Source organism: Canis aureus, chromosome 13, assembly GCF_053574225.1.
Source record: "Canis aureus isolate CA01 chromosome 13, VMU_Caureus_v.1.0, whole genome shotgun sequence".
NCBI classification, from domain to species: domain Eukaryota; kingdom Metazoa; phylum Chordata; class Mammalia; order Carnivora; family Canidae; genus Canis; species Canis aureus.
The window spans coordinates 45179299-45191553 of NC_135623.1; the positions used below are offsets into that span (position 1 = coordinate 45179299).

At 35.1% G+C, this 12255-nt stretch overlaps 1 protein-coding gene across 14 annotated transcripts in view; it reads right to left on the minus strand.

Annotated features, from left to right (window-relative positions):
- Positions 1-12255, minus strand: part of ANKS1B (ankyrin repeat and sterile alpha motif domain containing 1B) — a 1050493-nt gene that overhangs the window by 438432 nt on the left and 599806 nt on the right. For all 14 annotated transcript variants that reach the window (XR_013350846.1, XM_077845971.1, XM_077845965.1 and 11 more), the window contains exons 13-14: positions 5812-6401; positions 3571-3643 (exon numbers count right to left, since the gene is read on the minus strand). Coding sequence is in view for 13 of the 14 variants with exons in the window: in XM_077845971.1 (XP_077702097.1) it covers positions 3571-3643; positions 5812-6401 (663 nt within the window). In the remaining variant the exon portion in view is untranslated. The remainder of the gene's footprint in view (positions 1-3570; positions 3644-5811; positions 6402-12255) is intronic.

Here is a 12255-nt window from a genome sequence, read left to right on the forward strand (position 1 = left end):
AGCTGAGCCCATCCAACTTCAAAACCAGTTCTCTGAAAAAATCTTATACGTGGGAGTATATGACACGACATATCCAGCATTACCAAAGAATAGGATGTAATGTAATGCACACTGGGTATTATATAAGACTGATGAATCACTGACCTCTACCTCTGAAACTAATAATATATGTTAATTAATTGAATTTAAATGAATAAAATTAAATAAAAAACTAGGATTGTTTTATACAATATGAAGTATTAAAGCGGGTTGAATTCTACTACCAATGCCAATTTGTTTGACTTTCGAGTCTCATTTCAAGTGGAAAACCAGAAGTTATGTTTGTGAAAATTGTCTATTAAGATTGTTCTGAGTGAGAACTAGAGACTGACATAAAATAGATTCAGAAAATTTTATTTACTATTATTTCATCCTTAGTCCTGGATAGTTGATGTTGTTGGGTATGTTTCAAACTACTATATAATTGTTGAGGAAATTAAAAAAAAATAGTTTTCTATGAGTAGAACTAGATTGATGATTCACAGAGACTGCTCAAACTTTAGCTGGTTCCTATTTTTAGGGGTGAGGATGAGAAAGTTTCAAAGCCCTTAGTGGTTCAACAAATATTTTTCTAACAAAATATCTGAAATTGCAAGTGTGCAGGTGGTAGGGAGGGCAAACAAAAACACTGGAACAAAGTGGGAAAGAGCATGGAAAATATAATGCTCATCCTTGATCCATCATGTATCTCCATTGCTCCATTGCTTCTAGTTTTATTCTCTCCACTGTCTCCTGAGTTTTTTTTTTTTTTTTTTTTTTAGCAACAAACATCACAAGTGCTCATAAAGTTGTGCAGCTCTGTTAAAGCCAGGGATAGTGCTTGGTTCAGTGGATTTCCAAAGCAAAATTCTAGACATTAACAATACAAACTAGGTAAAGTAGTATTTCCTCTCACTTGTTCTATATTTACCTCCTGTTAATCTCATTGCACATCTCTTCCTCATCATCAAGCAAAAAGAGAACATCCAGATTTCATAAAAATAATTTAGGCCATTTAAATCCATACAGTTTAGATTTTTCTCTTTTCTTTGCCAGTATACCTTGGAGTTTAACGATCTCTCTTAGTAATTACTCTTCTCTAGTACCAGCTGACTGTTGGGCTCGTTACTACCTGTATTACAGTTGACACACCATTATTTCAGGGAGTATAGCAAATTTAACATGAAGACTAGTAGACTAACTGACATCATGAAGTTCTTAAAGACAGGGCTAATGTGTGTTTATCTAGATACGTCAAACATCACGTTTCCCTTGCGGTAGGGCAACATGGGGAGCTGAAATTTAATATGTATCTACATGTGTCCAATTCTCCCTAGATGCCATTGGGCATGTCTCTACAATTATCCTATATTAATATCCTCATTTCTGTTGATGGGGACCTATGTTAATATCCTCATTTCTGTTGATGGGGAAATTGATTTGCCTAAGATCAAGTACCTAGTAAACAGCCAAACTGAGATTTGAATTCATGTCTGTCTGACTTTTTTATTTCACCATGTGATTTCCCAAACATACGTGGTACCCAGTACATATCTGTGGAATTTGCATGGGGTTATCACCTCATCTAGCTTCAGGAGGGAAAAGCTTCCAGTCTAGTAAAATTGTTATCCACAATGACATAAAGACCAACTAGAATGCCAAATGGCATGGTCAATCACTTAGCGTATAATTAATATATAATTAAGAGGCAAAAACTAAAGGACATACAGAACGAGACTTTGTTAATAGTAATGAATCTTTGAGGACTGAGTCTCTACTTTCGTTTTCATTATCACTGAAAAATAGTAAATAAAGGCAGGGTAGGATGGTAGTATAAATGGTAGAAAGAGGAGAATTAGGGGAGATAATCTGTGGATTTGTTTACTACTAAAGTGCCCTTCAAAGGCAGCTTGCCTGAGTGAAATTTTTAACATTTACCTTATTATAACATTACCCTTTCATTATAATCATATTTATATTTTTTATAATTCTGTGGTATTATCTGTTTGAAGAATTTTAGAGTATTAATGCTCAATGTTGTCCAAATTTTCCAATAGAGAAGCACCATGTCTCTGCCTGAACATTCTCAGTATCAGGGAATTTCCTATTGACAAAATAAATAAATAAATACATTCTTACCTTCATACCAGTTAAAAATATGCATTCCTACACTTTCTTGAAATTATTCTGTAAGAACTATGTGGTGACATATAGTCCTAGACTAGTTTTTTGAATACTAGAAAAATCCTCAGTGTTTGTCAGCATTTCTGTGTGAAAGACCTGGCTCTATAGGCTATCACAGAGCTAATGTCATATTTGTGTCATTAGACAAATACACACAGTTTTGGTACTTTTTTCATAATTTTTCAGTTTTAAAAATCTAAAATGAATATGCATTTCAGAAAAAAATTATGTAATCTTTTAAACAATCATCACTTAATTAAAATGGGGTCCAGCCATATTAGAGTAATTTCTTACCGGTCCTAGTATAGAAGATATAAGTGAGACATTCATTTAGGGTTGAATATTCCCTTCAGTGACTTCAACCCCAGATTTCAATGTTACTTCTTAACTACCCAGGCCCAGTGCATCCCAAGAGAGCCATTTTCCAGCTTTCCTGTGCTTATGAGTCACATAGGGTGCTATTTAAAAGACCCTGGTGACTAGTCAAAGGGTCACAAAATCCCATAGCCGTTTATCCTATATTAGACTTCTCTCTCACAGACCTTAATCTTACCATCTCTACAAAACCATCAACTATCATGATCAACTTAAACATGAGTTCTTCAGAGAGCTTAGCAATCACTTGTTTTAACGTCAAATTTTATAGATTTATATGATAATCTACAGTTCTAGCACTGCTTAGTGGCTGGATAGAAATGAAGCCAGGTCTTTTGACTCTTTCCAGAATAGTAGTTTCTTTAGCATGAATGTGACTATTATTTTTAGGTTTAGCTATCTAGCATTTGACATCATCTTATTAGTATGAAGCAAAAAAGCCTTCAAAGAAAGTTGCAAACAGAATTCCACTCTGGGCTTTGATTATAGAGAAAAAAATAACACTTCATAAGGGCAATATATGAAATAGTGATTGCAAAAACCAACTATTTGTGAGACACTCTTCTAGGTATTCTGGGATACGTGAGGATGAGTAACACATAGTTCTTGCCATACTGGAGCTTACATCTTAGGCGTAAGTTGTTAATCACTCTGGCCAGGATGACTGGGACATTTCACTCAATGGAAAATCATACTGTATCAGGTCATCATATTCTATAACATTTTGAAGTGCTTCAAACTTAGCTTTACACAAAGTGGAAACTCCATTAATGTTAATTGGCATAGCGCATGGGGAAAAAAATCTCTCATTTTGCAGAATCAATTTACTTAAAATTGTTATTAGAGGTCATGGTTGTTTGATATGAGTGGAAGGAAATAATCTGTAGCTGCTGTTATTATGATAAAACATGAAATTATCTAAAGCCTCCTATAATTTTCTAGCTATTTTTGAGCACATTTATTAATTAAAATGTAGAAGAAAGGTTTCCTTACTTGTGGTCTCACTGTTCATTTCTTCAAGTTCACTGTTAATTCCAACATCTATGGAATTCATTATTTTGTCAATCTGTGAGAAACAAAAGCCATATTAATAACTTGTTAGTTCACTTTTAGCATTGTATTTTAAAATAATTTCTAAATGACAGAAGCATATATTTTTGATCTTACTACTACAATACCACAATTAAGAGACTGACAAAGGTTTAAAAGGAAGCAGGCATTTGAGTTGCTTTTAAAAAGTTGCTTTTAAATTATGAAAAAAATATAAATTATGTCTCCCTTTCTTTTTTTTTTTTTATGTCTCCCTTTCTTGGATGTTCAAAATCAGATCATCCTTTCTTTATATTTCTTAAGATGAACTTTGTTTGGGTCAATAAGTTAGGAAACGTATATTCTTTAAACTCAGAAGGAGATGGGGCTGAAGGTAAATTTATGTGAACATGTCCATTCTCTCAGGCATTCTTCCTTTTCTGAGAACATGCCTCTCTCTGACTAGTGAAGGGGGGGCTTCAGTCTATGGGTATGGCCATGAGAGCCAAGTTCTTACTAAATAGTTCGACCAGCCACAGGCTGATTTGTGACACATAATGGCAAGAATCCAGGCATGAGGAAACACCTTAATTCTAAGAGATAGGCTAAATGTTAATTAATCTTGCTGCATTCAAAAAAGGATTATGTTATTCACGGAGCTAATAAATATAAGAAATGGAGAGACTTGAATTGACTATCAATCTAGTAGTATGGTATTTATAGGAAGATATGACTATCCAAGCTTTAGCCATTTATGATTTAATCCCCCCCCCACCCCGCCATCTTCCTAGCAACCTGTGTAAGACAGCAGGTTTCAGAGAGGACAATAAGCATTGCTTAAATGTCCCATTTTGTTCACCCTGAAACAGATGCAGGGAGATTTCTTTTTAAAGATTTTATTTATTCATGTGAGACAAAGAGAGCGAGAGAGAGGCAGAGACACAAGCAGAGAGAGAAGCAGGCTCCAGGCAGGGAGCCCGATGTGGGACTCGATCCCAGGATTCCAGGATCATGCCCTAGGCCAAAGGCAGGCGCTCAACCACTGAGCCACTCAGGCATCCCAGATGCAGGGAGATTAAGTGATTTTCCCAAATAGCTCAATTCAGAATGTCAATATCAGACATTTCTAGTTCTCAGAATACTATAGTGACCTTTTATGCTTCAATACCCAATCCCACTGGCACAGTTTTTTGAGGGAGAAAATGTAACATGTTAGAATGAAAGGCTAAGGGAGAGTGTGGTCCATTCTCCGAAGAAATTCAAAAGCCAAAAAAAAAAAAAAAAAAAAAAAGAAATTCAAAAGGCAAGGAACTTCATTATTTTATGATGTGGTCCTCCTTAAGGACAAAGGATGATATTTCATAACTTTGGAAGGGCACTTACTTTCTGAGTAATTCTATAAAATGAAAGACTTTGTCTTTAAGTAGAGCTTAAGTTGGTGATATCTGACCTCAACATATTTTTCTTTAATGTCTCTTTGATAATTGTATAAGGGAAATAATAAGTAATTTGGGTTTATTGTATGACACTTGTAGAAAAGCCAGGACTATATTTTTTCTTTCTTTTTTTAGAGAGAGAGCATGAGCAGTGGAGGAGGGGTAGAGAGAGAACCCTAGGCAGGCTCCATGCCCAGCACTGAGCATGATGTGGGGCATAATCTCACAACCCTGAGATCATGACCTGAGCCAAAATAGGGAGTTAGACATTTAACCAACTGAGCCATCTAGGGCACCCCAAGCCAGGACTATTCAGTTTACCATTAAGCTTAAGATTATAAGAGCTTTTCTGAAAATACAAGATACTTTAGAGACAGAAGATGAGCTAACAAAGAATTTAGCAACTAGCAAAATGATACAGAGCTGCAGAAATAAGAATATTTTTCTCAATTTGTCAGCTGCAGTGCTTGGTAGGACATAATGTGAACATTTCTCTTGTACCTCATAGCTAGTTATTACTTCTGCTTGATATCAATTTCTATGGAAACAATAGATTTCTCCACATGTGTGGAATTGTGTTTGTTTTTATACGGCTGTGAAATTATCATGTATTACCCCTAGAATCTTGCCCTTTCACTTGGAACTGTACGTGTCTCTTAAATACTTTTTTTTTTTTTTTGCCTCTGAAAGACTTTAAAGAACTGAAAACCCTTCCCTCAAACCTCCCTTGCTCCAAAGTCTTTATAAAAAAAACAAGAACAAGTCTTACTTCTTCCCATTCAGAAGTGAAGGATGGTGTTCTTTCAGAATTCCCTTTAGAACTATGTTCAGCAGTTGAAGATTCACTCCAGTTAACTCTTGATGTTTTCTCAGTCGAAGGGTATGCAATGAGATCAGAATCCGATTTAGACACATTTTTTGATAAATGCATGTCAATCAGGGCTTTTGGCAATGACCTTATTCTCCCCAAGGTACAGGCCCTCTCCACAAATCCTCCTGTGTTCACAATCCATTGGTCCCCATTCCGGGATCCACTCCTAGTTGTTCTTGTGCCAACAATGGTATGGTTTTCAAGTTGGTTGCTTTTTTTGTGAAAAATCGTCCTACTGACCACTTTGGGTTTAATTTTCTTTACTACGGTTTCTGAGTTATTTGCTATTGGAGACTTCTTGAAAGGCAAAGGACTATTTGCCAAACTGACTTCATCTTGTCCCACTTCATGTTCATCTCTTTTCCCATAGAGGTGAAATGGATTTTCAGGGGACTCACAGGCTGGAGAGGATCCATGGAGAAGGCCTGCAAATTGTCCAGGATCATATTCTTTTGGAGGATCACTCTCCTCCTGTTGAGAAGGGTCATCTGCAAAAGAGAGGAAGGACATCAGGATGATTGTTTATAAGGACTCCAAAAGCCCTGATACAGTAGCAGTGCCTTTTCAAACTTGTGCAATATCCAGACATTTCATCTGTTGGCACAATGATATCCTCACTTTATGAAACACCCTACAGTACCATTTATAAAATGAATTTGTGTGTGTTCATGTGTGTGTATGAACCAGATCTTCCTGACATACCTCAGGGTACATTTCAAAAATATGAATTAGGTATTAATTGAGTAATTGTATACTGTTCTTCCTTGTCCCCAGAGCACATATTATATATTGAATAACAAAATTGGGTTTTCTTAAACTGAAATACCCATGTCCAAACCTTCACAATAAAAGAATCTTTGTGCAGGACATCAGGCAGGTAAATCAAGATCATACATAATGACATCCCTTTGCCCTTCTCCCAGCAAATAAATTCAGAAATAAAATCTTGAAAAGAAGTATAAATAGAAGTAATTTAAGGTTTAGATTAAGAAGTAATTTAATAATATTGATAATATTTCTTTAATTATAAAAATAATTCTATAAATTATATAATTTAGACAAAAAGGATTTGTTCAGGCTTAACATAGGCAAACAATGCAATCCATAATATCACTAAAAAGTGAGACTCTTTTACAAGAAACAAATGTTGAGCTATTAACACAAAGCTATCTTTTTCTTTCTTCTCTGAAATACCATTAGTTATTTTTTGATTTCTTCAGATCTTTGAAAGTGTAATGCAGAAAAGGAAGAATTTATTGCTTTGTAATTTTTCCTAGGATAAAACATAAATGTTCTCTGAGACTTAAAATATACCATGCTTTTTTATGAACTAATTGGTCTTTTAAAGATATACTATGTAAAACCCTGGCCAAAGAACTTTGCAAAGGAAGTCAGTATACTTTTTTGATCTGCCACAATCATAAGTTAAATTACCTGATAAACTCATAACCCAATCTTGTGAAAGAGTAAAAAATAGCCAATGTGGTGGATAATAACAACAAATTCAAAGTTGACTTGCTGACTTACACTTTAAGTATGTTGATTATTACTATGAATCCTAAACACTAAAGTTTTCATAAATTAACAAGTAACATTTAACACGTATGTGTTATTTAATAGGCACTAAATTAGGGGTTACATTTACAAGATCTCATTTGATCTGCATAACAATCCTGTGAAATGATTAATAATAATTATTATTATATGATAGAAAGATATAGCCAGAATATTGTATTTACATATTTAAACAAATTGGCAACCATAATAAGTCTCAATAGATATTTGGCCAGAGGATGCTACACACAAATCAACTTTCTTTCTTGCAGTTTGATCCCAATTCCCTATTTCTCCCTAGGAGCTGATTGAGGCAGGTTTTTTGCATATCACTAGACCCTAACTGTTTGGATTTCCAAGCAGAAGATGTCCCCTTGCTCCAACCTTGTCATAATGATATCTGGAGATAGAAGAAAGAAGAGTGCTGGGAAGAGAGGTCCAAAAGACAACAATCTAAAGGAGGAACATTCTGTGCCCACCAAGGACTATACTGTAATAATCTCTCTGTCTTCCCACAAAAACTGCATCCCCTTCCAGTGTAGCAACACTACGCCCTTGATAATAACTCTTCTGTCCTTCCCTCATGACAGAGGCTCTTTTAGGGGTACAATAGTGAGTGGAGAGTGAGTGAAGGTAGCTCTGAACTCTCTCTAAAGCTAGAGTTTATGGCCCATGATATCCATTTTTTGCAAGTAAAAAATGAATACTTAAACACCTTAAGTTGCTGAAGTTTCTCTAGCTGGTAAGCGGTTGAGATTCAAACTAAAATCTATCAGATTCCCATACCCACTGGCCTGGAAAATATATTACTATTTAGATAAAAGAACAATTTAGGGTTCAAAGACAAGCAAGTATATTCTTTGTGGGAGGGGCATGTTTCTTCTGTTTATGACTGTTCCTGGAATTTGGGATAAATGAACTAAAAAAGGCTTTTTTGGGGTTTCTGTTTTGTTTTGTTTTGTTTTTGCCTCCACGGAAGCAAGAGGATACCAAGAGGAAATGAAACCTGGCATTCTGTTCCAACATATTTTTTCTTTTTTCTTCCCATGCTACTTGGATCCATAATGCTTTACAACATAAGTTGATATGGATGACAGTAATGGGTAAGTAATGTAAAAAGAAAGAGGAATTAAAAAATAAGGAAGTTTCGAATTTTACTTTGAATGTTGCTAAAGAAGGCTAAAGCGTTTCATTATGAAAAGAAAATAGAAAATAATCAGCCTATTTCATGAAAAGGATTCTGTAAATCTCAGTCAAGAGGTTTTTGACCATAATCATGATAAATGAGAGTTTTAGTGGCATAATGTTATTTAAGTTTTCTGTGAATATTGTTATTAGGTTATCATCCCCTCAGTGGTTTCACTAAAATGACTATAATCACAACCTCAAAATGCTTTATATTGTCCAAGTCCTCTAGTGATAAGCAGTCACTTCCCTAAGTAAAAGAAAATTTAGTTATTAGCATATAAGCTTTGTCTTTTGAATAATAGTTCTTAGCATCATGATAGTTGTTAAGTTGTCAAAAGCAACTATTACTTGCTTATTTCAGTGGCCAAACTCTAAGGATTACTCAAATCAAAGAGAATGTGAAGTCGATATAAAACCTCCTGAGATGCTTGTTTGGTGGATTGATGGCAAGTTATGGCCACAATATGCAAGGATTCCCTGTAGCCACACCCTGCTCTGTATCCATTCCTCCCATGGAACTCTGGGTTTGGCCATTTGTCTTGCTTTGGCCACTGGGAAATTACAAACATATAAGCAGAGACTTGAAAAGTACTTGTGTACTTGCTGCTGTTGCAAACTTGCTGCCATGTGAATAAGCCCAGATTTGCCTGAGAGATGATGAAACACATTACCCAACTGTTTGAAATTGTAGGTTTTATTATTTTTCAGGTATGATGAGGCTAACAGATGAGGAGATAATTGCCATTGAAAAGGTAAATTCTTAGAGATTCCAAGAGGAGGGAGGATGCTATGCCCTGGGGCAGGAGACTTGGGGGAACACCAGGGTTAGTTAGGAGACAGAATGAGTGAGGGAAGAGGTGGGCCAGAGCCTTTATTGTGATTTCAATGTGAAGGAATGGATGAAACAAGGTAATCAAATTGAGGATTGGCTAATTTGAATCATTTTAACAGTTTCTAGAGTATAGGGATTATCCCTAGTTGTCTGATACCTCGTCCTGGTGTGATTAGACCAGGTGAAAGGTGGCTCACAGTGTGAAAGCATAATAAAGGTAGTGGTTAGGGTATGGCTCTGGATTGATTGGTTTGCATATAAAATCAAAGGTATGTTTACTTATCTCTAAGATTTAGGTAGCCCTGGGAGGGGCAGTTCCTCCAGGGTCAGAAAGGTCCCAAGATGTTAAAGAATCAAAAACAAAAAAACAAAACAAGACAAACCTAAAGTAAAAAGGCATGGTTAATACACCAGCCATCTCTGTCACCTTAGACAATAGCCGACCTTCTGACATTTGAATGAGGTCTTCCATGACCCACCAATCCCAGGACAATAAGCCAACTGACCACAGATGAATGAGAAAACCTAGACAATCTTCTCTGAGGCTGGCCCAAACCAGAAGAAAACATCCAGAATCATGAGCTATATAAATGGCTATTATTTTAAGTCATAAGGTTTTGGAGTGGTCTGATATTCCATAATAAATAAATGATTCAGCCTGTATGCAGTGTTCAAAGAAGAATTATACTTTGTTCAAAATACATTCTGGCAATGTTTATATTTTCACTTCTGCAAACAAAGATAGTAATAGTAAACACCTGTCAGTGTTGTGAAGACTTAATAAATATAAGTAAAGCAGTTAGAACAATGCCAGTGGCATAGAACACATTAAATATGTTTCTGTTATTACAACAATTTTTAATCTAAAGGGTTTCATTTACAAATAAATGTAGTAGTGATTGGTATGAGATATTCAGTGAAGATTGTTAAATGGTAATATATTTACATGGTAAATATATGAGATTTACTCCTTTGTTTCTGCTTGTATAATTTATTTATTTATTTATTTATTTATTTATTTATTTATTTATTTATTTATAGATTTTATTTTATTTAATCATGAGAGATACAGAGCAGGAGAGAGAGAGGCAGAGACACAGGCAGAGGGAGAAGCAGGCTCCATGCAGGGAGCCCGATGTGGGACTCGATCCCGGATCTCCAGGATCACGCCCTGGGCTGCAGGCGGCGCTAAACCGCTGCGCCACCCGGGCTGCCCCTGCTTGTATATTTTAAAAATATATTTTGGAAAGAATTCTTGAACTTTTACTGTTTCTTTATACGTAACTAAGGCAAAGTATATAGATTAAACTGTTTTCATAACTTGTCTCATTTAATTTCACACTTCTCTTTTGATAAGTGGATATTTCATGCCAAGGTACAGAGCTAAATATGTGTGAATTCCAATCTGATAGTTACTCAAAGCATCATTAGCATTTCAAAGAAATGTCAGAGAAAGTATCCAATAAATAAGCAGTTCAATCTTTTTACTCATCTTTGCTCCTGATCTTTATCACATAAATACCTGAATAACAAAAACTTCCAAATTTCATGTCAAGATAAAAACAAATTATGGAAAAATGAATGATTTCTTCTTGTATTATAAATCATAAGTTTTGTCTATTGGACCATTTTATTCCTCACAGAAAATAAAAATTTTCTCCATTTCTAAGGATTTGAGCACTGATGGTGATATTAGTAGAAATTCTGTGGTGTTGGTTGTTATTTTTCCTCTCTTGTTTGTGATTTTATTTATTGGGGTCCTTTCTCTTTTTGATAAATCTGGCTGGAGGTTTATCAATTTTATTAATTTTCTCAAAGAACCAGCTCCTGTCTTCCTTGATCTGTTGTTTTTTAGTTTCTATACCATTTATTTTAGCTCTAATCTTTATTATTTCCTTCCTTCTGCTGGCTTTAGGCTTCATTTGTTATTTGTTATTTTTTATTTTTTTAGCTCTTTTAGATGTTAAGGTTAGATTGTTTATTTGAGATTTTTCTCATTTCTTGAGGTTGGCCTGTATTGCTATATACTTCCCTCTTAGGACTGCTTTTGCTGCATCCCACAGGATTTGGACCATTGAGTTTTCATTTTCATTTGTTTCCATGTATTTTTATTATTTCTTCTTTGATTTCCTAGTTGATCCACACATTGTTTAGTAGCATATTGTTTAACTTCCATATATTTGTGATCTTTCCAAATTTTTTCTTGTGGTTGACTTCTAGTCTCATATCATTACAGTCAGAAAAGGTGCATTGTATAATTTCAATCTTTTTTATTTGTTGAGGCCTCTTTTGTGACTTTATATGTGCTCTAGTTTGGAGAATTGTCCATGTACACTTGAAAGAAATGTGTATTCTGAGTTTTAATGTAATGTTCTAAGCGTATCTATTAAGTCCACCAGGTCAGGTATGTCATTCATGAAAAAGAAAAACAAAGTTGGCGGTATCACAATTCCAGACTTCAAGTTATATTACAAAGCAGTAGTGATCAAAGCAGTATGGTACTGGCACAAAAGTAGACACGTAGATCAATAGGACAGAATAGGAAACACAGAAATGAACCCACTACTATATGGTCAATTAATCTTCAACAAAGCAAGAGAGAATATCCCGTGGGGATGAGACAGTCTCTTCAACAAATGATATTAGGAAAACTGGACAAAAACATGCAAAAGAATGAAACTGGACCACTTTCTTATACCACACACAAAAGTAAACTCAAAATTGATTAAAGGCCTACATGTGAGACCTGAAACCATAAAAATCCTAGA